This window comes from Oenanthe melanoleuca, chromosome 2, assembly GCF_029582105.1.
Source record: "Oenanthe melanoleuca isolate GR-GAL-2019-014 chromosome 2, OMel1.0, whole genome shotgun sequence".
NCBI lineage: Eukaryota > Metazoa > Chordata > Aves > Passeriformes > Muscicapidae > Oenanthe > Oenanthe melanoleuca.
Genome location: NC_079335.1, coordinates 11908315 through 11935137, shown reverse-complemented (window position 1 = coordinate 11935137; position 26823 = coordinate 11908315). Strand labels below are relative to the sequence as shown.

Below are 26823 nucleotides of genomic sequence, written 5' to 3'. Positions count from 1 at the left end.
CTGAGGTTCAGCCCTGTAAAGCAAGCAGAAATTAAAATTAGGGAAAGATGGGGCAAAGCAGAGTCATAATTTTAATGTTCATTGTGTAAGAGATTTTCAAAATGGTTTTTGGCTGAACTGTACTTCTTTTATTAGACTAAGACAGACAGTGAGGGTATACAAGGTGACTTGTTATCACTCATCAAGGTAGACACTCATCCATGTTTCAGGAAGACTCATCTCTATCCCTGCACTTAAAAGGGCAGAGGGTGGTAGGAGCATTAACATGAAAATGGGCCCCAACATACTCCCAAAAAGATCCAGTACTCCCCTTAAAGGATTTAGTCTTTGCACATTTAGCCTATTAAAATAAGCAGAGCTTGCTATTTTCAAAAAAGGTTGAATAAGAAGTAGGTCTTAACAGCTTTCTCTTGTTTTAAAGGCTTTGTGATCCTATGGCTTCCAGAGACCTGTGTCTGGGGGGGTGCAATCCTCTAACTGCAGATCCAAGTCACACCATTTAGGAAACCACTCAAACATACCTTATATGACAGTACAAATGAGATTAGAAACAAAACAGCTGCATTTTGTGTTTATTTCCATAGCTGGCATAGTTTTCATGAGGCAATTAATCCTGTTTTACTATGATAACTTATCCTGTTCCAAACAGAGGCACATTTCATTTGCATTTCCCCAATTTATTAGGAGTCACTTCAGTGGGGTCCTACTCACATTCCCTCTGAGCAGGAACCTAGGTCAGACTGTTTGCAGTCCCAACACTAACAAGATTATCACTCAGGTAATATGACTAGAAAAAAACCACATTATTTTGTAAGTCATAAGGTAGAGCTGAAGGTCTCAGATCAGTGTGATCTCTTTTAGGGCAGCAATCACTCCTGTGCTGTAGGCAAGTTCAGATTCATGAGCACAAGCTCATGGTTTCTGTTAGAAGCAAGGGCTCATTTCCTTTGAGATGTGATGAAGCAATAGCTCTATCTGGGATGTTCTACTGCAACAACGAGCCAAGTTCTGGATGTTCCTGCAGAAGAGTCTTTGCTTACAGTCATCAGAAGCTCAAGGCTGATAAGGTCACCACCTTGGAAGCAATGAGACAACCAGCTCTGCAGTTCACATTGTTTGAACATTTATTGCAATTCAGTGTCAAAAATGTTTTACAAAAATACTGTCTGCACAGAACAGCTGTAAAAATCAGTTGAACATGCAAGAAAGAGGAAAAAAGTGTGCAAATTTATAATGGAAGGATTTTAACCACACAATAATATTAAATAGAAGTCTTATATAAAGGATGCCTTTCACTTCATATCATCTCTAGTTACAACTTCAAGGAAAAATAAAACAGAACACACACTCTCTTCCATATATAAGTAGGTATTTATAATTACTGTAGATTAGTTCCTAAAGATGAGCATATTTTCTATTTCAAATTAAAATGTTCTCTTGGTAGCTGACATGTTAGCATTCTGTGCAGCACAGGATGGCTAAAGAAAGACAAATTCCACCCTCAGTTGCCTCCCAGGAGGAGAAGCAGCAACACTTGGTTAAGAGAGAGGGAATTCCTCTGGTGTCAAGGGTATTTTATACTTGAGACTGCATATGCCAAGGACAAGATGGATTTGTTCCTCTAGGATCCTGCAAAGCTGATTTACTACCAATAAAAATCACTGGACAATAGACCTTAGGTGCTGGTAAAGACTCAGAGCCACACACTGACACCTATGTGAATGTCTGACCACAGCTTCAGAGCCTAGAACCAGCATCACTACAAGAAACAAGCCAAGAAAGCAGCACAAGCAGAACACCAGAGTCCCAAACCTTGAAGGAGGGAGCGTGTCTATACCAGCCTGATTGTGATCAGCCATCAGCTCCACAGGGCCTGTGCAAACAGGCCAGCCACAAAGAGGAGCATTTTAATTTAAAGCTATGTCTTTCTGGCAAGGTGCTGATCTACAGGGAACATGTGCAACATTTGTAAGGACAACAGCAGAGGACAACGCTGGTTTGCTGTATCAAGCAGGAGATCAGTGTGAAAAGCACATCTGATTTGTTTGCTACACAACTGGATTTGAAATGTTCCTGCTCTAAATGAAAGTCCAGCAACTAAGGGCCAAGGAATTCTCTGGGCAGGAAAAGCTGGTTTAGTACCTGTGTATGTTCTAGAAGGTGACAGCTTCACAAAAGTAAAAGTCAAAAAAATGGGAATAAAAACAGTTTAAAACCTGGGGTAAAGAAAAATAATATAAAATATATTCCCATATACAGAAAGTGGCAGGGTGCAATTAAATGTTTACATACAAAGCAATGTCTTCAGAGCAATACACATTTTCCTAATCACTTTACATAATAAAGGATCTAAAAACTCCCACAGTTAAAAAGAAAGCCAGAAAACATAAGAGGAGGTACACACATTTTATGATCAAACTTCAGCATACCATAATTAGTATAAAAGTCTTAAGGTATGTACAGCTGAAATCATGCCTCTTGAAATGGCCATCACATCAAAAACTGGCCTCTTCTAGAAAGCTGAAACAAGTGATCTCTGGGATCTCTCCCTCCCTTGCATGGAGCTATTTTTCCTCTTCATAGCACCACATTCTATGCTGTTGCACTAGTTAATAATGAGATTTCCCTGGATATGCTAGCAAGAGAAAACCCCAAAGAGGAAAAACTCTCCTACCATAAGAAATGATGCATATCTAATGGAAATCCATCAACTAACTGGAACGTGAAGTGTCATTTGAAAAGAACATTCTATCTTCAAAATACAAGTCTGTTTTCTCCTTCACAACAGCTTTGCCACAATTGTCTTAAAATAAAGAAGTCCTTTTTGCCTGAGAGCAGCCTTAAACCATCCCATCTGGAAGCCCCTGAAATCACTGTCAGTTTTGTTACTCTGCCCTCCTCAGCCAAGCTGCTGCCTTTGCACTGCTAAAATGCTGATTGCTTTGTTTATAAATGGTTAGAGCAGGGTATTTGGATGCAACAGCATTTTGTTTTAATACCAACCAAGAGTATTGAATTCACTGCAACATCTCCCTGTACCAGCCACTTCAGAAACAATGGGTCCCCAAAGAGACCAAGGCCATCTTTGACAATTGCTGCAGCATGAGGGTAATATTGAGGCAGTAACTGAATAAGGCTTATTCTGTTTCTTTTTCTGTCTGTTTTGTTCTGTACAGTAGTTGCTTGGTTTGCTGCTAGTTTGGACACTGATAGCAATATCTCAAGGCCTCACACAAGCAACAGACAAGTGTCTATGTATAACAAATCATCTTCAGCACTTTGACCCTTACAGTGCTAAGAAATAAAATACACAGTAATTGAAGTAAGTTTTATAAATAGAAGCTTCAGTTGCACATTAAATCTCTTGTCAGTATGACCCATGGTCTCTGGGTAGAAGAGGCCAGTGAAGGGTTGATAGAGGCAATGGCTGGAGCCAAGACATTCCCAAATCACAGCTCAGCATTGAGAATTTCCATCTTCTTATGCAGGGAATGCAGTAGCCCAGATTCAAACCCGAGCTTAAAATTCACTCAGTGTTACAATCTCAGAGGGTAAGTGCTAAGCACAGATGCAGAGTAGGCAGAATGCTGCAGCATTTCGTACCAAAGTACTGTTTCCTCCCCATCACAACAGGTTGGCTCACCATGGGTGGCAGAGGCAAAACTACAGAACAAACCAACCCCAAGTCAGAGCTGGAAACAAAATATGCCAAGGGGTGACAGGTCTTCTCGCTGCTGGAAAAAGGAGCTACAGGACTCTCCAAATTCAGTGGCAATGCTTCACTCACTTCACTTGCAAGTTTCATTCCTTTATGTCCTCACTCACGAAGCCAGATTTCAGCCTTGTCTACCCCCTTCCATCAACGTAGGAAGGAAAACAAACCGGCCTCCTTTACTCAAACATCCCCAAACAAGCATAAGTGTATTTTTCCAAGGTAGCAGTTTTAAATCACTTTCAGTTGACATTAATATGATCAGGAGGTTTATGCTTTCCACTAGCAGTCAAACTGATGAAAGGGGCATCAACACCAAGATAAAGCTTGTTATCCTGCATGTGTTTTCCCCTCATCTCTGGAGAGTGACAAGCTCTGGGCCATGGCTAAGGGCAGTAGAGACTCACAGAACTCTCTAGAAGAGAAAAACTCAGGATTTGCTGCTGGGTGGCTGGAGAAGGGCAGTTCTTGTCAGCATTTCCTTGTTTTCCTCCTCTCTTCCCTCTGCTCCATCTAGAGGCAGTTTTTTTCCCTTTTCACATCTCTTCCAAGAATACACAAAGTGATTTAGTTTGAAAAACACAAATACTGTCATTTTCAAATACAAACAGCTGCAGAAAAGTGTTCAAAGTCAGTTATAAAAATGTAAAAAAAGGAATAGCATATTTAACAATAATTAACTCAAGTAGTTCTTCCTGAATTGTCCTGAGTACTCCTTTTCCTCAAAATTTTTGTACATAGTCACACACAACCCACTAAATATTTACCCTTACAAGGGATCCTGCTTACATCATACACAGAGAAAGTGCTGTACAGGAAATCTACTGGCAAACAGCAAAAACTTTCCACTGCAGGTTTTCAGATTGCTATGGGTGAGCTGGATTCTTCAAGCTCCACAGTAAAGAAAAGTGAAGCATTGCATGCAACAGAGGAAACAGTGAGCCTGATCACAGCCACAGTGAAGTGGTCACTTACTCTGCAGGACTGAAAATTTAGCTCTGGGTTAGGGTCAGAAAATTCCATAAAGCAGCTCAGTACTGGAAGCAGAAGGGACTAGGGTCCTTGGGTCTTGGAGAAAGAACCAAAAATATGCTGGAAATCCCTTGCTTACCCAAGTCCTGACTGCTAATACTAATCACTCCCTAAGCTCCAGGGCTCTGAAACTAAACATTTGCTGCCAGTCTTCCAGTAAATAAAAACCGCATCATTTAATGAGATTCAGTGGCCCAGTTCTCCCTATATTTTACCAGCTCTAAGATGACTGAATTCACTTGACAGCAGTGGGAATACAAAGCAGTGTATATGTTGGAAACATGGGCTTAAAAAACGGACTCTAACCCCACTTAGGATTTCAACTAGTGCAATAAACCTAATGAAGCAGATAAGAATTTACCTTGTGAGATTAAATCCAGTCCTTTGTTTCCCTATCACAGAACTTCCTACCTTATAGATAATGCTCATCCTTTTGTCTTCTCTTTTCACATTTGCACAGTCTTTCATAAAACCAACAAATTAAAAGAGGATGGAGTAAAGTCTTAGGTATTCATATGGTGCCTATCATCTAGGCATTCAAGCACTGAGTAGAGCAAGAAAACTACTGTAAAGAGGTAAGCATTAATACAAGAAAAGATGCTTACTATCAGAAACATTTCCCTTTAAATCATTGTACAAAATACAAAAGTTCACATTGTACACTGGATTTTTGTTTGAAAGATACTCAATCTATTAGAGGTAGAAAGTGGTATGTTGCGATTCTGTCTCGCAAGTAGGCTAGAGGTCTATCCTAAGTATTTCAGAATGTCCTTTTAAAAGCATAAAAGTATTATTAAACTTGTCACAGGGATATTTTTCATAAATATTTCTAAAATGTCATACTTATAAATATGTATGCTAAATAAAACCAGATGGAGGAACAGTTCAACAGTCCTAGCCTCATATTGCTTTCTCTATTAGAAACAAACCAAAAGAGTTCTCAAATGGATGAGGGGCAAATTCATTTTTAACTTCTAAAACAAAAATTGAAGGGTTTTTTGCCCTGTATCTTGTACTCTGATGATAAAAAAGGGACTCTGTACAACATGCTGTATTTATACACCAGTCCTATGGAAGTCTGTATTCCTTAAGTTCTGCATGTCAGTGAGCAACTTCACCTTTCTTCTGAGATCCTCTTGTTCCTTGACTCAGGAGCTTCAAACAAACATGAATATTTACACTATTTACAAATGGACAGTCCAAGCTCTGTGACAAAGTGTCCTGTAGCAGTTGCATAAGCTGCGCTGACCCAAGTTCAGAACCTGAACAAGTTGATAAACTCTTGCGGTGAAAGAGAGGTGGAGCAAGTCTCTGGGTTGTTGGCTGTGCAGGGGTGATCAGTACCCTGGGAAAGGAGAAAACAAGTCTATTAGAGAGGCTGCAGAAAGGGTGCCAAAGCATCAGTTGACTTAGCACTGCCCCTCTGCCAGACATCCCATGTGCAAATAGCTAGAGCAAAGCCCAGAATAATAGACAGGTCAGAACTGGGCTTAATATCTTAGGGTGAAGTCATCGAAAAAAGCTGCAAAGATCCAATTAATTCTTTTCCCCTGTTCTGAGGGAAGAGAGGCTAGAGCCTACCATCAGCTACTGGAGTTTAACTCCAGAGACATGCCTTGCATATCACCACAGTGGTCAGCAGATTTTTGTCCTGAGCTGTTTTGCAGCCATCAGCTTTCATTCCAGCTAATCCTGTTGCCAAGACCTCCCCTTCCACATAATGGGTAGAGGAAGTTGCTGGCAGTGATAAAATGATTTCTTGCAGGCAGCCCTAAAACATGCCCATCTTCCAACCCTCTGGCCCCAACACTACTCATGTTCAAGATAAAGATGGGATTTCTGAAGCACAGAGAAGAAAGGTCTTAATAGCTGAAGGAGAATTAAGACGTAGGAATTCCCTAGGCTATGCAGGCAAACAAACTGCAACACCGTAAGCCAACTGCAGTCAGAGGAAGCACAGGATGCTCCATTGGCTCCTGTCCCAATCAAGCCTGTCCCAGCAGCACCTCATACCTTCCAGGAAAGGATGTGGCAGTGCCTGCACAGTTGCAGCGTATCACCATACTGCTCCTTCCGTGGGTAACACCTTATGAGCTTGAAGTACATCTTTTTCCAATCCAGCTGTCCTTTGTCAGATAAGATCAGACGTTTACGAATCTTAAAGAAAAATACACACAATTATAGCAGGTCAACAAAGCAATTTGTTCTGTTCAGCTCATGGCATTCTCTCCCTCACATATCAACCTTGCCAGTGCCATAACAGTTCCCTTGCAACACCAAGAAATCACTTAGTAGAGTTGCATTTAACAGTTGTAAATGTTGAGGTATTTTTCTCTAAGAGTCAATGATTTATTGTATTAGCTTGGGAGACACCCATCTCTCTTTTAGGGTTCATTAGTTGCAGAGACTGGATTTGAATTTACTTAATAATAGAAAAAACTCCTCCAGGGTGACTCCCAAAGTCAGATTCAGAGTGAGTAAATAAAGCCAAGTCAGCAGAGGAAACTGGCACATGGTTCCTGAAGTGCAGAGGTCTAGTATAAACACCCCAGACATTCACCCAAAAACAAAGAGGGATGATCCCAGATGACTACCAGTCTGCTGGAGATGTTTACACAGGTACAAAGTGGGCAGCAGCAGGGCTGTTTTCCACGTACCATCCCATCACACACAGAACAGCTCAGAGGGGATTTCTCGCACTAAAGGGCAAGAGAGTACAGCTCATAGACCACATCCACAAAAATTCTCTGCAAGGGTATCAGTCCCTGGGACATCAGGGTGATTGCTGGAGCTTGCCTGCACGTTTTCCCTGCACACGTGGGGCAAGAAGCAACTGCAAGTCATGCAGTTGTTCCCACCTGGATTAGGATTGAAGTTCAGTGTATGATTTATTCCCCAAGCTCCTATTTCAGGAATCACTGCTGTGGCATGTAAAACCCTCAACATAAATCATCTTCACAGCCATTTTCATGCCAGCCTATATCATCAGCTTGCTGCATAGTCTTCAGATCCAAGAGACAGCCAAGGAAGAGAACATGCAGGGCAGACACTCTTTCTGGGGGGCAGTCCAAGAACTGATGCAGTTTGCACCTCTCCTCATACCTGCCTGTCGGTGAAGTGGTACTGGCACAGTTTCTTCCACAGCAGCCGGTCTTCACTGAGCACTTGGAGGTCAGGAGCCACCTGACCCAGGCTAACCAGGTCCCTCCCATCACTCAGTCGCTGCATGATGTTCAGTTGTAAACACAACGGCAGGTCGGTGAAAGTGGTTCCTTTAAAGGCAGGCTGGAAGAGACAGACACATCTGAGCTCCCAGGAAGCTGAAAACCAAAGAAACCCTAGCTTGCAGCATAGCTACTGCTTTTTAAAAACTTATTCACACAGAGAACAAAGCAGCAATTCCCACTTCTAAATAAAGGGGACATTTTACATAGAAATATTTGACCTTCTGCCCCAAAACAGTTTGAGATAACCTTAAGGAAGAGGACATGTATCTGCAGTATAATAATTAGGAGAGTTGCAGTCCAAGCCTCCTCCTCCTCTCCTTTTTGTCCACCCCACATCCATACTTGTGACTCTGCTCCCTGAAGTATCACATCAGCTTTCACTAAGCAGGACTTTGGCTGTATCATGGTATCAGCTATTGTCCATCCAGGTCTCTCCACCATGAGGCAGATGGGCATACTTAAATTCAGCTCTGGTTACACACACTGCTGGGAATCTCAAGCTAAAACACATGTCAGAAGAGCATATGTCATCACAGGATCTTGCTGCAACCACAGCAGTGGCTGGTGAGTACCCACAGCATGGGTTCCCAGGTCACTGCTGGCTGGATTAGCTTTTCCTCTGGGAACACTTTAAGGACCTGCCCCTTTCCCACAGGCTGCAGCCCTGGTTTTCCAGGCTGTTCAGCCACACAAAAGCAGATGCTAGCCTAAAGGGACAAAAGGCACCCCCATCCACCTTTGCTTAGCCTCCACAGGGTCCAGGGTTGTTTTACAAAGTCCACATGGGGTACAGCTCCAGGACAAATTGACCACAGTAGATCTGCATGTCCTGCACTCAGGGGAAATCTACAGTATACACAGGAGCAAGGCATCAGCAAGGACCACAACCTGGACTCCAGTTGCAGCTTCAAAACCAGCTCCAGCCTTATTAAGGCAAACAGCAGCTTTTAGGATTCTCCAACAAAGAAACAATGTTAGACAGATGTGCCAAGTCCATCCTTTACCCTGCACAGAGATGCTGCTATTTTAAGTTGCAGAGTCACAGCACCCACCTCATCTTTGGCAGAGCTATTAACTGTTTCAAACAAGCAGCACACAGCCCACCAGCAGCAGGGGAACACTGAATGAGGCTGCTTTTAATCATGTGGTCCCATCTCCAGCCATCCCACAGCATGGGAGACTCCAGAGGAACAATAAGTACATCTGTACAGCAGCAGCTCCTGTCTTCCCTCCAGCACTTCAGTGCCAGCTTGCCTAGTGCAGTGACACTGCCTGGTACCTGCAAGGACCAGAGCTTCTCAACCAAAACATCAATTTCTGCATCCCCACCCACCAGGCAGGCTTGACTCAATCACTCCAGAAGGAGAACTATCTCTAGAGTGTCCAGAGGACATTCCTTTCCATGACAGCCTGGGGCATTTTTTGGAATGGGACGAATAGATTGGATCCCTGGATCATGTCCCACTGCTCTTCCTTTTTTGGGAAGAGCACATTTTGCATACTTCTGTACTATGTCTACATATAAGCTTTGCTAGGGCACAACAGGCAAGAGTAAGCTCAGAGACTCTTGGGTCAAAAAAACCCAAAAGCTCACACTTGTATTTCTTTCTGAAAAAATCTGCATGACTTAAGCAGGTTTTCTGGATCAGGCCAAAAAGCTTCTGTTACTACTTTTCCCTCAGTACTCTTTTCCAGAACTTTTCAAGCATTAGTTTTTTTGGAGAAAATACAGATTAGACCAGAACAGATCAGTATGCTGTCATTTTCTGGACAGAAGTTGTTCTTTAAAAGCAACTGTAGCACATAAAACACTTTGCAACGGTGTTTGCCTTTTTTAAAAAATCATTTAGGTCTTGGATGCTGCAAGACATTTCCCCCTTTAGAAACACCACAAGCTGACTGCACCATAAGTAATTGGCTGCACAGAGCTGAGCTTCTTCCTTTCTCTGAATTCATCTGGTTTTGTTCCAGCTTGAACTGAAGTTATCTTCAGTGGTATGAATTTTTTTTGCAAGCTCTACATCTATTTTATTTACTTTAAAAAAAAGTATCTGCAAACCTACACAAGTATGTATAAAAGGCAGTTCCTTTCACAAGCAATGTTTTGATGCACTTTTGTCTCAATAGGCAGAGTTCAAGACTATAAGGGAACCACCAACACAGATATCAGCATGGGGGGAAAGCTTCAGCATTTCAGTGAAGCATCCATTTGAGGTACAAAAAAAAAGTGTATATATAGTCCTTGGCAACTTTTGTTGGTATCCCTGCTTGGGCAGAGGGGTTTGACAAGATGACCTCCAGACATCTAGTCCAACATTAAACCTGTTGTGACTGTGTGAAATGGAACAAGTGCAGTTTTGATTCCCATGTAAAGTCAGTTGAGAAATTTATCATCTAACATCCTTCCCATCTCCACAGATGCTGTTGAAAAAAACAGATCTTGTAAAAGCAGGACTCATCCAGCTGGAACAGGTAGCTCCAGACTACTGGAAGAATACTTGGTATTTTCAGCCAGGAAGCATGAAGTTATGCAATTATTTAAAAATTTGCATTTAATTTATAGATTAAATAAATCTAAAAACCTCAAGTGTCTGATAAATGAGTTTTGAAGACAATTGCTCAGTTTGAGCAAACTCAAGTTGACTTTTCACATTGAGGCCTGAAGAGGGGAGATGGTTTTCTGCCCAGCTGTATTCACACAGCACTTCACAGCCATAAGGAAGTCAAGCCACAGTCTGTGACCAGCAACCATGATCCTGGGTTATGTACATTGAGTTTGAATTAAGGGAGTCAAGTAATGCTAGGAATGCATCCAGTTATATTGGCAACTCCAGGTCCTTCCAGTCTGTGCTGGCACTGGGAGTAGAGTGGGAAGCAGTCACCCAAGTGACAGCCATTAACATATAAAGGTTTCATCATAGAGACAATATTTTTAGCTTTCAGGATTTGTGCTTACCCTGGTGATCTGAATGTTGTTCAGTTGCTGCTGCCAGTGGAGAATGCTCTCCATCCTGTGCACCCACATGTTGATGTTTCCAACCAGGACAGACTTGCCAACTCGTTGAACTAATGTGCAGAGGGATGTGTAGAGGGTCTGCAGCAATTCCCGTATTAGCCTGATGTTCTGCTGATCTTCAAGGACTTTGGAAGAACAGGAAAGGTTAAAAACGGGAATTGTCAAAATCCTTCTCTAAATCTACATGCTTCTCAGGCAAGTCAAGTTACTTGCTTTAATTTCACAGACCAAAAGAGCCAGCTTGTGCTTTTCTTTTTAGAGGAAAGCACTTAAACATTAGCCAGTCACAGCAGGTTAGACAGCAGATGGAAAGAGAGCCTCCCAGGATAAGCAGATGAGATCTGCAGCACTTCCCATTTCCAGCCACTGGCAACCAGCCAGTTTTCCCCTCTGATACTGTACAAGAAGTTATCTATGTACACCTCTTCCCCATCTACTCCAGCTAATGTGCATTTCTCATTATGTCTGCTGTCAATGCCCAGACTTCAGGGACAGCTAAAAATCCATGAGGTGAGTGACACATCTCAACCACAATTCATTCCCCTGAACAGGTGAAGACACCCCTCCAGAGCAGTGGGAGCAGCAGGTGCAGCACTCTGCCAACAAGGCGGCAGCAGAGACTGCAGATATGCCTGGCTGAGGGCAGGAGCAGCCAGATCTTCTGCAGTCAGAAATAGGACTCAGTAGGATGCAGAAGGGGTGGAAGTGAGAAAAGCTGGCAGGAGAGGAGTCACCTCTCAGATACCTACCAGACTACAGACACACTCCCCTCCCCACCAGGTCCTTCACTGAGGGCAAAGAAAGCAGAACTGCACTACAGAAATAAGCAGTGGTGCCCCTCTTCATTTTGCATTGCCTGACTATTCTCAAGGATGTGGTTCACCAAAGTACATCAGATTAAATCACACTCCCCCTCACTGTTTCCGTTTCTTACCTTTCTGAACCACTTTTTCCAAAATGTTCATGTAGTTTTTCTGGGCAATGCCACTCAGTGACGTCAGCTGAGACTTTGCTATCAGCTCCAACAGCTGTGGGTAAAAATAGAAGTTGCAAGCCTTAGAGCACAGAGATACCTTTCTAATCTTAACTCTTAGTCACATGACACAGCAAAACAGTCCAGAGACTTGTTTGCTGCTTGAAAATAAAAAGGAGACAGAACGACAGAGCAAAGTAATGCAAAGGGGAAGGAGAGCAGAGGCCAAATAATTAAACTCACATTAAAAGAGGTGGGGGGAAACAAGGCATTTTAACCATCTTCAGTGTGGGGGGAGAGAGAACTTGATTTCATGGTTCAGAGATGCAGAGAAACCACAGTGGTCCTTGGACTGACAGCTGCTATTCACACCAAGAGAACAGTGAACAGCCAACGTCACCATCCTTCACTGGGGCATAAACAAGCAGTGTCATAAGGGAACAAAAGCAAATGCCTGTTTGGATGGGGATATTATTGATGGACCATTAATGAGAATCAGACTCCACAATTTACGTCAGCTCCTGGGTTGCATGGGTTTTGTCAGAGCACTGCCACCACGACAGAAGGTTAAATACTGTAGGAAGAACAAAAATCCTCCCCACAAAAAAATCCCTTCTCTCCCAAAGTCTGCCCTGTTCAGCTCCAACAACTACAGTAACAAACCACCTCTCCCTGTCTGTCCTGTTTACTTGTCAGCCTCCCCTAATGAAAAATCTTGCTTCTACTTTCGATTAGAATTTACTTCCCATCACTGACCTCCTGACTCTTGAGCAAGCTAAACAGTGAATTTGGGCTGCAGTTGATAAAGGAAGCATTTCCCACAGGGAAGGATGCTCTCTCTTCCCCATCTCTGTGCCACAAGAACAGCTGGGTAAGTTTCCTATGGAACATGCGGCCTGTGATCTTACAAGCCTTTCTCCCTTCCCCCAACATTATATAAATGCACAGACTGCCCACGTGTCAGTCCATTTGTTTTGGATGTACATAGCCTTCTGTTTTAATTTAGAAAGGAAAGGAAAAACCTTTTATGCTACAAATCAATCAACACGTTGCCGCATGACCAGCTTATTAATCCTTTATCATCTGCAGCTCCAGTATCCCATTGCTGGCACCACAGAGTCCAGAGAAGGTGCAACTGCTTGTGTCAAGTAATTAAGATGGCTTTTGACTAGACTTGATAAGTCATGAGCTGAACTGTTTGCCCTGCTATAGGAATGACAGGAATGTATCCAAAAAGTCACGGCAGCTTGCCATGAAGTGGGAGCTGAGGGAGAGGTATTACTGCAGCCTGCTCTGCTCATCTGGGGCAGCGGCATGTGACTGCCACTTCAGAGCAGTGGAGTCGCCTCGAGTGACCAATATCTTCTTCTGTTTAATATCCAGGCCAGCACCACCATCAGATGGCTTTGAGTTTACATTCTATTAATATCTTGCACCTCACATGACCAAAAAAAAAAACCAACCCCAAGATGAAAAAAGATCTGCACTAACTCCTGTCAAGGGCAGGCTGCTTGTTTTCTTGGCTTGTTTGGAGGAAACAGTAGATGCAGGAGAGTTGGGTAATAGTCACTATACAAGCATCAGTGGGTTTTCTGGCTATATCAGCTAAATGAGACCACAATAACTAAATACTCCTAAAAACAAGGCAGCTCACAAGATGTTTGAAAAGCTTATAAATGTCTTTACTTAATTCTTTTAAATACTGGATGAATAAGTAGGGAAAAACCCAACCAATGTCCCACAATAGTCTTTAATACTCTGTTACCCTAAACTGTTTAGCCTTCAGACCTTTGATTACAGTGATCAATTTGCCAGACTCCATCTGTACACTGGCCACACATGCACCCAGATCAGCTTGTCTGTGCACAAACAACTGCTGTCTCCAGATTGCACTGTTGTGGAACTGGCAGAGACAGCTTTCTCCAAGCCGGGTATTAGCAATACTGTGTCCATTACTAAAAACACTGAAATGCATGCAGTGATAAGCATCATGTAATGTAATACCAGAGGAGTTGGACACCAGAGCTGTTCTTTTAGAAGAATGAGGATAAAAATCTCAGTTCCTTGAAGCACACTAAATTGGTACAAAATTAATTTAGCTGAAGGAACCGATTCAAATTTGCCCTGTCTATGTTTATCAAGGTTCAATTTATGTTCAGTGAACCAGCTCAGATATCATGTGTCACCTCCCTTCTCCTACAGCAATAAACACAGGATGAAATTCCATATGAAAACTATGTTGTGAATACTTCTAGGGCTACTCCACTCCCAAGGGACCGCTGACTGAAGTAACTAGCTAGTCCTCCAAATCAAAAGACATTTTATTCTTCTGTGCTCATCTCATAATACACAAAAACCAGGTATGCAGTACAGTTCATCTGTGCCCCATGTGCTCCAGTGCACTGGGGCTCTTTTAGTGGTGGCACAGACCATGAGTATGGTCTCGGTTAATGGATTGCCAAATTGGGGTCTACAGCAGTATAAAAAAAAAAATCAATGTTGCCACTTCCAAAATACAGACTAAAGCAGACCGATGAATTTAGATTAATGCTGAGTAGGGTAAAAAGACTGGAGAGCTGCAAGCATGTGTTATGATGTGGCTGCATTAAGTCTAGCCCACGCTCAACTGAGAGGGACAGATGGTAGGAGAGAGTGCACAGAGAAAGGTTAAGAGTAATTTTAAAAGGTCTGCTTTTCAAATACATTAAGTAATTGCATTCCAGCCGATTTTAACTGGAGCTGGGAAGCCTGCAACACCTCTGGAAAACAGGGCATTAGATCAAAATTCACTCACCCTTCCAATTCCTCAGAAGTTGAGAAAGGTGACCTGGTAGCTCCACTAAAAAAATCCAACACTATTTTGATCGCTATCAGAGGTTTGCCAGAACTATAGAGAAATGAGATGCAGTGAGCTATCCCAGAGCCTCTGCAAAGCTGGCAGGAGGCAGCATCTTCCCCAGCAGGACAGTAACCTGCTTACTTCCCCTGAGTGCAGTGGGGCTCCTGCTCAAATCCACCAGCCACCCATCTGGAACAGGCAGCACAGCAAAGCCTCTCAGCTTCAGCAGCAGAGCAGATCCTTCTCCTCCCATAAGATAAAAAATAGCAAACAGAACAGTGCCATGTGGCAGGGAAGTAGGGGTCCCTGTTTCAGGGCCATGAAAACACTGCTGTGCACCCATGACTACTGTGTGCAGCATTGCTTAGACCTGCTACAGCCAGATGGCACTTTGGCCACAGTCTTGGTTCAACCCAGGGGTGTGCAGGGAATCCATACCCCAAAAATAACCACTGCAGGGGCTTACAGCATACAGAGCCAAAAAAATCCTCAACAGTCCTGCTGTGCTGAGCAGGTGAGCACAACCTTGACTCAAAAAGGGAAATGCTATATAGTGATTAAAATCACAAGTCCTAAACTGAAGTGTAAATTCCCCACTAAATACCTCAAAAGTCAGCTATATGAAAGCTGGACTGTGTGGGGTCAGTAAGGTCCTGATGGCCAGGCATGTGACTTCTCACATCTGGACTGCTTAGGAAAAATGAAAAAGTCCTTCTCCAGCCCCACCTTGCTCTCACAGCCCTTTACTTGCAGTGGCTGAAACATCACACTGGCAGTCAGCTGACAGGTAGAGCAACAGCAAGGCAAGTTATAATGATTTATAGTGCAGGTGCTGACAGATCTCCATAAGACTGTATCCAGCTGATATTCTTTCAGAACAGTATAAATCCAAGACTCTTGAAGTTAACCTCTATTAAAACTTACAAAGCAAATTTAAAAGACTACTTTAAAAGGCTAAAATAACATGATCTAGGTTGTGTGCAGAAGAGTTGTGCCCAGGCAGCTTAACCTGACCTAAGCTTTTATGATGAGAAACATCACCTTCCCTCAAGACTACACAGCCATCATATGATAAATCTCTTTCTGAAGAAGCAGCCTGTAAAACCTGTCATCTGAACACACTGTTTCTGAAGGAAAACCAACTTCTGGGCTGCAGGCACCTTTGTCTCTGCTCCCATTAATTATGCTTACAGAATGCTTCCAGCCTTTTCATTAAATCTCTAAGAACAGAGAAAACAGGGCTGCTTCAGACCAACAACAGTTTGGGTCCTCTGGGTCAATCACATACTTCCTTTATTAGCCCAGAAAAGGGAACACTGATTGTTCTGTAACATGTGAGCAGATGCATCAATTTCAAGTATCAGCAAGGTCCAAGTCATAGCACCAATACCTATAACTTGGCACTTCCAGAGCTGTAACAACACACCATCAAGATATGACTGATGTTAGAGAAAAATTTCTTCTGCTTCACTTACATGGACTTACTGGCTACAGCTGATGGTATTTCCCCATGAAAAATACCTGCTAAGCTTCTTGCAGCTCATACCTCCAACCCCTCTTGAAGGAGGTGCCTGTTTTATCTGTGCACCATTAGAAACTCCAAGAACTCAATTTGGGTGCATCTAAAGCAGAAACTTCTGTGACAAGAAAGCAAGCACCAAGAACACTTACTCACTGTTCACTTAAGTTCAAAGAAATTCACAAAGGCAAGTCCATGTTAAGCCTGAAAGCCCATTTTGCTACCAGCAAGTCATGCAGCTTATATCTCTATAGGGCAAGTGTGGGTATAGCCAGCAGAACCTCAAACCTGCAGCAGTTTCTCTCCTTTCTTCCCCTATTCTTTCCCAGCCTCCAATTCCAAATTCCCCGCTTTGAAAACATTTGCTTGATGAATCAGGTAGCATACATAATATCAGATACCCTGAGCAAGGAGTGGAACTAGAGAAAAAGAGGAGAGGGAAGAAAGGGAAAAATGTTTTGCCTGCCAATATTCAAGGCATTTTCCATGTGACATATTGCCTGTGTGCTCTAGGAGGCCTGAGACTTGCAAAGGACCTTAAACATGATCCAAATCTAGGCAGAGCTTTTCATAAGTAAATCTGGTATACAAGGCATTTTATGAACTACTATTCACTGGAGACATGGCTGATACAAGCCTTTCATTTTAAGAAGTCAGTTTTACAATTTGATCCATGGTACCAGGTTTAAGATCTCCTTTAAACTGCCAAACCACAAGTCAACCTTATTAGAAAGCTTCATGCTTCTCAATAGTACTGTATCTGTAAAACTACTAGGGAAGGCTATTCTTAAAAGCTCAGAAGAGAGATAATTTGTAGGAACAAGGACATACATCATCTTACATAGCTTTCAAAGCTCTTGTTTTTGATAGAAACATCCCCAATGTGCTGTGTATGAAGTCCTCATGAAAAAGAGGTGGTCAGCTTCCTTACGAGATCACACTGACTTCCCTGAAATTTAAGTTTGTTCTTTAAAAAATGTAGTGGGACTTCCGTTCAACCATTGCATATGAAACATCTATCACATTGAGCCAACAGCAGAAGCCCATCATGTGGCACAGCATGACCTGAGGCCATGCTTAGCAGAGGTCTTTAGAGTTCTTCACTGTCAAAGTCTGCCAAAGGGATATCAGCAGCACTAAACAAGTTTTATTTTACATTCCTTCTTTATATTTGACTAAAGGGTTATAGGCTTGGCATGAACTGTTCCTCCTCCAGTAATCCCCCTGAGGATGACCCGGCTCTGTGTGTGTGTATATATATCTCCAATATCAGGAAACACCGACTACCTCAACACTGGTGATCACACAAGCAGGAAAACAAGTTGTCCCATGATCAGCAGAGCTAGGACAGCTTGAGTTTACATTACTTGGATCCTGCTTGGACTCGCACAGAATCCCCACTCCCTCCACCACTCCAGTAGTGGGACATTAAAGTGATTGCCCTTCCTACACAGCCAGTGGGGCATCACCCCTGATGCCTGTACCCTTCCCAGGGTGACAGAGGTTTCCACAGGCAATTTGTCACCTAGACAACCTAGTGAACCTGCTCAGATAATTTCTTCCATAGACACTTTTCAAGACACTTGACTCAAAGGGAAAGCAACACCACTGCTGCTTGCTCCAGAACCTAACACCTCAACAGCTGTTGCCTCACCAGTAATCAGCTGCTCACAAGACATGAAAAGGAGCTGGTCATAAACAGCCTCAAGTAAATAACTTTTTTTTTAAACCTTACTGAATTCCAAATCTTGCTAAGCATTCTGAAATTCAAGATCAATTTGCAGATCATATGCAGGTAAACATACAAGTATCCACAGCCCTTGGGACAGTAGATCCCCCAACTGCTGCCATCTCCTTGGCCACCCCAAGCCAAAAGAGAAGCCCTGCCCTATTATGCAAAGCCAGAGCTAATGGAAAACTTGAAGCTGATGACTCCTTTATTAACTAATGTTATCAGGACTAAAATGTTTCGCCCACTGAAACCACTGCCAGTCCCAGAGGATTAAGAGCAGCCATGGTCCTTAACAGAGAAGTTAAGATCAGTGCTACCTAGAGGTTCAGCCCATCCCCCTCATTCCCAAAGTGCTCAGGTCCCCTTAGTCTCTCTTGTATCACCTCAGTGGAGGCAAAGCTCCACAGACCTCAGGACTGGAGCTTCAGAACAAAGAGGTCTCCACTGCCCTGTGGCATCTTCAGAGAGCCCATATTCTTTTACAGAAGCTGAACTGAAAACTCAGGAGTTAGAAGCCAAGCTTTCTGGGTTTCAAAAATGAATGACGCAATTGAAAAGTTGCAGGAATGCTAGGCTAAGGGACAGCTCATCTTCCATGTTATAACCGCTTTCCTCCCTTTCCATTTTAATAAACTAAAGACAAGATTTGGGCATCTATCCACACACACACAACTTCCATTAATTACTTCATGCAGAGAAGCTTAACACTCCCACTTGCATGCCCAGACATCTCTTCTTTGCCAGTGCTTCCCATTACCCAACTGGTGCTCAGCTCAGAGCCTCCACCACCATCCCATCAAAATAAACCCCGGACTTTGACTCACTCTCACGACATAGTTGAATCGCCTGGAATCCAGGATAGCACTGGAGAAGTCAAGTCGGTTGAAGGCTTCTCCCAAGGTACAGTAACCATGGCGCTGAAAAGAAAAAACACTCTGGGTTACGTTTTGGCAGACTCGAGTCCAGACAGCACCAGGTAGACCTGACCCAGAGCAACTTGAATTAGCAAGCTGATGGGTACAAACCATGGGAGCAACCTCACAGCCAGCAGAGGCAGGCCTGGCTCCCACTGAGCTGCACTTACTGACATCAAGAGGGGGCATGGCCCAATGCAGATTATGGTAGTTTCCCAAGAGAGACCCAAGCTCTGCTCATGGATTTACATGTGAGAATGAGCCACACATCCCTGGGGTTCAATATATAGTGTCAGTTCAGAGCAGAGCAGTCTTGTATAGCCACCTCTCTCCATGAGTGCAAGCAAGCCCTTGTGATAAATTCCAATGATTTTCCATGTTAGGACTGTACTGGGTGAAAGCCAAGAACAGTATTATGGCTTGGCCTGCAAATGGCTGTTTTTTTAAATGCGGGAAGCAAACAAGTCATATTTTAAACACATGTACAAAGCCTTTTACATAAAGCACTGGATCCCTGATAGAGGCTTAAAATCATTACTGAAATTCCAACCATGAGCCAGGTCTTCCACTTATCTCTTAAGAGCTTCTGCTGATTTATATCAGCACAGGATCTCCTACTGCTTGTAAAAATCAGTAGAAAAGAGAACAAAACCTATAGAGGCACTCACCTCTTTTGTGCTTCCCTTGTGAACATAGATCCACTTCTCCTGGTGGAAATCTGTTTGGACAAAGACATTTCAGTCAGTCAATCTTCCACCTCAGAGGGCTATATCTTTATTCTGCTCATAACATTCACTGTCTTTTAGCATAAATTAAGTTATTTTGTTTACACCACCACACTTGAAACCAAACCAAGCAACTTGCTGATCTTCTTTGTTTCTATACAGCTTCATTTGAGACTGTAGCCCTAAGCCTCAGAAAAGGCTTCTGTTTCATGGACACAGCTCAAGACTGTAAATGTTTAATATGCCAGCCACAGATATACCATAGCGCCTCCTCTTCTTTGGTCCCAGACAGTAAGCATGGCTGACAGCCAGACTTTGTTGTTATTGATTTTATTAACTATTTATTACCGTGGTTACAGGCTTGGGATTGTATGTCAAATTTGAAGTTGAGCAAAAATGTCATGAGACACCAGGCATGTAAGAGAGCTTTTAGCAGTGAGGTCAGGCTCAGAGGAGCATGCTTATGCTTGCAGTTAACTTGCTAAAAAAGAAAAAACTATGTGGAACCAAAATTTTCCTATTTCTAATTGCCCCTCCCTTCTGTCAGAATGGGAGTTGTCCCATCCATTCCCTAAAATAACTTCCCAGTACCCAGCATACACTGCTAACTGTTTGCAGAAGAGCCTATACTATAAGCAGCCATGCCACTCAGTCCTTCTCCCACTCCATTTTCACATGGGCTTTTGACCCTATTTCCACCTCACACTGGCAATTTAACTGCTGAACTCCTTTCCATAAAGAAAATATTGAGTTCCTAGAGCAACCTGTAAATTAATGAGCTGAAGCTATGGAATGTACTCCTGCCTGGTACTGTAAGTCCAAGGACAAACCCAGTCTCAGCTACAGGCATGCTGACCCTTCATCAAGCCCTTTTTAATGGTAGGTCACAGCAGAATCCAGCCAAAAACTGTCACGGTAACATTTGTTTGTTCAGAGAACTGAATACACTGAGGGGCCAGCTTTTGGCAACAGTTTCTAAAATCCCGGGGGATGCACAATGAGTTAATAGCAGTGTGGGAATTGTAACTTGTTTCCTCTGGGTATGTTTACATTTGTAGCCTTCACATGGAACTCCAGTACCTATATTGCACACAGCCCAACGCAGACCTCACTGTCCCTGTAGGCTCCCCCGGGTCTTCCCCCAGGGCCCCATCTGAGACCCTGGCTGCTTGCTGGGCACACAGAAGGATTTCAATTCTTCTATTGTTTTGAGTGAGCTGAAATCTTATTTCATTTTTCATGCACTCCGAACACAGAGATAGGATCAAAGCTTATATTCAGGCTTGTAGCCTCCAGTAAGGTAGATTAGTGCTCAACATGCATATGGAAGGAAGAATAAATTTAGCCTGTTGTGCACAAGGAAGTCTACAGGGGGAAAATACTGGAACTGGTTCATTTGAATGTACCATAGGAAAAAATTACCCTCCTGACAAACAAATGACAAAAATCAGAACACAACAAGCACAACCCCTCAGAACAGGGATTACTAACAGGGGCATAAATCTTCATGTTAAACTGCATCCAAGTCCTCTACTTAGGTCAAATACAGGCACAAAGCCCTTCAAGACTCTAGAAGGCTCTTCATGCACTGTGCAAAAAAACAGATACAAAGCATTTTCCATTCTTTGGAGCAACTTTTGTTTTAAAATAAGTAAAAAAAAATCTTACATTGAGTCTTGGCTTTGTTATTCAGCAGATCTTTTTTTCTCTTCTTGGCAGCAACATCATAGTTTATGCTGTTGAAGAGATTCTCTTTGTTGTGATCATCTTTCTTACAAAAGCTGTGAATGACACAAAGCAAGGATTCTGTTTAATTCTGCATTCAATTGAACACTGTTTCCTGCAAGGAGAGAAAATACACAGGTTTTTATTGTGGCCTCCAAAGCTGCCTCCTTGCAGGCTGCCCCTGAGAAGTAGTCTGCTCACCATTTTAACATCCAGTAATGGCATTTTTAAAGGAACCTCTGGTGCCTCGGTTCTGGGCTAGCCAAGATACCCATGACAGGAACAGATAACAGATTACACAGTTAGTGCTGGGACACAGCTGACCCGTGTTCTTTTCCACTCTTTAACCTATTCCTATCCTTAAGTAACACCATATCCTCCTCGGTTAGGTAGCACACGTCTCTGAGCCAGTCAGACTGCTACAGAAGGACATATTTAGATATCCCTGAAGACATATGTGCTCAAAATATTTATTAACAAAAGAGTTCCCACAAAATACTATTTAAAGTTTACCAGAAAAGCTTAGCTGAGGTTCAGACTTATCTGATGGTTTTCCAGACCCTGCGTAGTAGAGACTGCACAAGTTAACAGTTAGGATCTCTAGTCCAAGACTGCCCATTGCCTGTTTCTGCTGGAGCTCTACTGTAACTGTATTATTAGTGAAGGGAGCTATAACCCCTTATAATGAAAGGCTAGCTATAAAGAGGCTGTGCATCAACATCCCCACATTCTGCAGACCTGCAAATCAGCAGATCCAAGCCACAAGTTGAAACTGAGAAGCCCCTGGGCAGCTACAGCACTGCTGCAGAGATCCCTGGGGGTGGCAGGGGAGGGCAACACCACCACCAGCAGCTCTCAGCAGAGGCCCAGCACACAGCCTGCTGCCCAGAGCTGCAGGGTACCTTGCAGGTGCCAGGGATAAGACAGGCCATACAGCCAGGACAACAAAACAGAGCTGTCCCCACTGCTCCAGCAGCTTACAAGGTATGAAGCACAGCTGTCTGCAGGCCTAAACTCAAAGAAGAGTCCCAGGCACCTCACTGCACCTCTCAGCTGCTGTGGCTCAGACAGGTGCCAAAACATGCTGCTGCTGCTTGCAGCCCTGGGCAAGCTTCCTCTGAGACAGCCACGAGAACCCTTACACAGCCAGAAGGCTTCCTGTACAGGCCATGTGTTTACACTGCTCAGTCTCAAAACCCAAACATGAGCACCATACCAAACACACCTCTCACAGCTATTCAGCACAGTCTCCTGCAAAGGAATGAAACCTGTGGGACAAGACTTCTTGTTTCCCCGTTCACTGGCTGTCTGCACAGCCACACCACCAGCATATGCAAAAGTCAAGTAACCAAGTCAGAGTTTCTGCCCCAGGAGGAACCCAGATTCCCTCTGGCATGATCAGATGGGTGTTCTGGTTTGGCACCTGCACACGGCCCCCAGAGGTGGAAGAAACCTCTCCCAGTTTCAGAACACCATGTCCCTCAGCTCCCCCCTCCTATGTCACATCCCCCTTGCAGGGCATCCCAGCTGTGGAGAAGGCACCACTGCTGTGGGCTCCACCACAACACTGCAGAAGGAGAAGAGCAGCAGCATCAGAAATAACAGTTTGGGGAACCACACTTCTGCCAGCTGCAGCTTGCTCTGAACCACCTAAACCTGAGAGCAGAACATCTCAGCTGCTCATGTACCCCATCCATGCTACTTCCTGCTGGGAGGACCAAAACCTAAGAATAAAATATGGCAGCAAGGAAGAAGATGTATTGGAATATCCAAGCTCTTGTTTTATCACAGTTGCACAAAATCAACAGGGAGTCAGGTTAACATGCCCCATGCAGAGGCAGAATCTGAGCCCAAGAGCACAAGATGGATCTGCTTTAAATCTCACATGTCAACAGCACACCCTTGCCTGTTGACTTCCTACTGAATGACTCTGTAATCTGAAACCACCATAACAGCAGCAGTGGACGAATCCAGTATGGGAGGTAGATTATTTCCCTGTTTATGTACTGCCAGGTTTCCACACACTTCTCCAGGGCATCTTGACAGGTTGAACAGTTGGGCACCTCGACCTCACACTGCAGGGGCCTCTGTCCAGGGTCAATATGTCACCTCCTTGCTTTTAAAGGGGAAAAGGGATGTATAAACCCATGCTAAACTCAGTATTCCCAACACACTACCACCAGCCAGACATTTTTCTACCTATTTTCAAATTACAAACCTAAACTTGATTTTTACTTACAGCTTACATGACAGAGAGCAGGAGATACCTGCTACATAAGCCTCCTCGCACAATAACATCGTCAGTGGCTCACAGCAAATCCCTTCTTACTCCAAGTCCCTTTGCCACGGGGATTCCTAACCCATCCCTAGGCCTGGCGGCAGCAACCCCAACCCTGGCAGCACACAGCTGAGGAGAAGATGCAGCTCTGTGAGAAAAGTTCGGCTTTGACAGGAGCGATCTCGCTCGAGCCTACGACACCCACGCGTTGCAAAGCTTCCTGCCCGCACCATCTTGGGGGTTTGTTGATGTTTTGCAGCCAGATTAGTCAAGCAGCACGTAAGGTACATTACTCATGGCCTGGGGAGGATTTATGGCTTCAGACACATCATCCCTCCCAGCCCGAGACCGGGAAGCCCCAAGCAGGGTTGTTTTTGGAGGGGGAGGGTGGGCAGCCACCTCCAGGGCCCCCAGGATCACCCGGCGATGCTCCCCGGGGGCACAGCCCTCCGGCCGCGGGGCAGCTGGATGTTTCATCTTTTTATTCGATTTTTCGGCACACTCCGCAGCCATAAGGACAGCCCGGCCGCCTGGGCATAAACAGCCTCCATCCATGGGGACCCCGCCGGAGGCTGAGTGAACCCCGTTCGGAGCTTCCTTTAGACCCGGAGGGGCCGCTCAGCCCTCCCGCGGGCAGGGTCATGGTCACCCAGACAACGACACCGCTCCGCCGACACCGGAGCGTCCTCGGAGCCGGCCCGGGGCGAGGGCCCGGCCGCCCCTCACGGCCCCCCCGCCCGGCACCGCGCCCCTTGGCGGCACCGCCCGGCAGCCGGCCCGCACCGCGCCGCCGCCGGTACCTGCTGATGTCGCCCACGAAGCCGCCGCTCTTCTCGTCCAGAAAGCGCGTCCAGCCGTCGGCCGTCTTCACCCAGCTCTGCCCGGGTGAGCGCCAGTCCTGCCCCAGGAACGGCATGGCGACGGCACGGAGCGGGACCAACACCGGGACTGCGAGCGACGGCGGCGACTGGAGCGGTGCGGGCAGAAAGACCAGGGCAGTACCCGGAGCGGTGCGGGCAGACCAGGACAATACCCGGAGCGGCGCTGGACAGACCAGAGCAGTACCCGGAGCGGCGGCCGGAGCGGTGCGGTGGCTGCGGGCGGCTCCGCGCTATTTATGTGGCGGCGGCGGGCGCGTGTTGCCGGAAGCGCGGCCCGGCCCCGCCCCCCCGCACGTGGCCGTGTTTATCGGGCAGGCCCCGCCCGCGGGCCGAGGGGGCGGGGCCAGCGGCGCTGCGCGTGCCCGCGCCCCGCGCGTGCGCGAGGGCTCCGCGCTGTCAGCGTTGAGTGTAGAGGGCATCGAGTGCGGAGTACAAACAAACGTAAAAATAATGTGTTATGCGCATCTCAATGCCAAACATGGCCCCCTTATTCGAGTTATTGGTACAAAATAGAAATATTTATGCAGGCATGTTTTCATGGGCTTATAGATATGCTTTAGGTATTTACTTGTTGCAATATTGTACCGTATATTAGTATATATTAGTGCAATATGTAATGTATGTTTTGCAAAATTGTCTATATGGAAACACCCGGAATCCAAATCCTGCCCTGCAAAGGGGGTTAAGCCGGGCAGATCCATGTCACTGAAAATACCATCATCCTTTTAATGAGGATCACTCGGCGGCTCTGCAGCACAGTTGGGTTCGATCTGCAGAAGCAGATGAAAAGAGAAAGAAGTGCTAGGCAAGGTAGACACGGGATTTCTCCTGTCTCTTTTAAAAGCTGTCAATTTAGAACCTTGTGAAAACAAACAGAATAAATACAGTGTTACATATTGGCTCTATGTAGAGAAAGAACACTGCTTAAAAAATATTTTATGAGATGTTTTCTAAAGGTATGCTGTATATGTATTTATATTATACTTGTAATGGTTCATATATATATATATAACAGTTTATGTGTCTGTTTTATTTATTCATGTGGGCTTATGTTTACTATGGTTTTACATTCACTGCTATTTATTTTCATATTTTATAGATGACTGAAAGCTATATAAATATATATAAGCCAATATTATATATGAAAGACATATGCTGTTTACACATAGTTTATTTGGTGCATGTACCAGCACTTTTTAATAAAACTGTTATTTATTGTATGTTAAAAACACAGGGGTTTTTGCATCCAAGCTCAAGCTGAGGGAGTACCTTCCCAGCTAAGAATGTGCCATGGCCCATTCCATAAATATAAGACATTTTGTATTAGGATTATGACATATTTGCCCTGTGCTATGGTATTTCAACACATATATTTTGGTTTTGCCAGTCAGTGGTACTGGGGGACACTGTGCATGGGGTGTTCTGGGTGTCTGGGAGCAGCCCCAGCGCCCCGGGAAGGGTGTGTGGCTGTCAGGCCGTGGGCTGGGCTGTGCTGGGGCTGAGGACTGGGGGGATAAGCTGTCCTAATCCCGTCATCGCCGCCGGTCCGTCTGTGCTGCTCCGCGGGGCCGTCGGCGCATCTGCTGCTCGCGAGTGACAGCGCTACGTGTTTGCCCTCAAAAACAGAAAACCCGACAGAAACATCCCGGAGGTGTGGGGAAGGCTGCAGGTGCAGATGCAGTGCTGCTGGGGCTGAAGGCAGCGAGTGGGAGCTCGGCAGGCAGGAGAGCTCCCTGGCCATCCACTGATGCTGGGAGCCTCACCCCAGGAGCGTTGGCTGCCCCGTCTCCATCCTGCTGTGACTCACCTGTGTGGGTGTTTAAGAGGGACAGTGGGGGAAGAGTGAAAACCCAGCAGCTAGAAGCAGCCATATCTGATGGGTTCTTGCAGCCCTGTGGCAGAGAGAGTGTTTGAGAGCAGTGCTGAGACACAGTGCATGTGGAACTTAAAACCCACATATGAGAGCCCTGGAGCTGAGGTCTCTTCCTTCTACCCAGTTAATCCATCCCTACAAAGAAGTGGTCTCACCTTCTCTTTCAGGCAGTGCCAGCTATTTCTTGAGTATCAGAAGACATTGTTTGAGCTGCAAAGGTGCTTTGAGTTGCAAAATCATCTCTGGCTTTTTTCTTCTGCAATTTAAATGCTCTAAGCATCCTTCATCACTGCAGGTGATGCCACCCTCCACACATCAGGAGACTCCAAAGGGGACCAGATCTGCAATAGTGGAGGTTCTTGGGGTGAGACCACTTC

At 44.7% G+C, this 26823-nt stretch overlaps 1 protein-coding gene across 1 annotated transcript; it reads right to left on the bottom strand.

Annotated features, from left to right (window-relative positions):
- Positions 1-1106: 1106 nt before the first annotated feature.
- FBXO32 (F-box protein 32) lies at positions 1107-24858 on the bottom strand. The gene is made up of 9 exons (XM_056482756.1): positions 24493-24858; positions 21358-21470; positions 19633-19682; positions 18875-18967; positions 11922-12015; positions 10928-11112; positions 7847-8029; positions 6758-6901; positions 1107-6089 (listed from the first exon to the last, which is right to left on the bottom strand). Exons 1-9 carry the CDS (start codon positions 24606-24608, stop codon positions 6000-6002), a joined length of 1068 nt encoding a protein of 355 aa, XP_056338731.1. The 5' UTR covers positions 24609-24858; the 3' UTR covers positions 1107-5999.
- Positions 24859-26823: the final 1965 nt, after the last annotated feature.

What these genes read in the sequence shown, in the direction of transcription:
- FBXO32 (XM_056482756.1), bottom strand. Translation starts at nt 24,608, where the DNA reads ATGCCGTTCCTGGGGCAGGACTGGCGCTCACCCGGGCAGAGCTGGGTG. An exon ending in TAACAAAGCCAAGACTCAAT is followed by an intron (nt 19,683 to 21,357) that starts GTAAGATTTTTT and finishes TTGTCCAAACAG; the next exon opens with ATTTCCACCAGGAGAAGTGG. An exon ending in ACAAGGGAAGCACAAAAGAG is followed by an intron (nt 18,968 to 19,632) that starts GTGAGTGCCTCT and finishes TTTTCTTTTCAG; the next exon opens with CGCCATGGTTACTGTACCTT.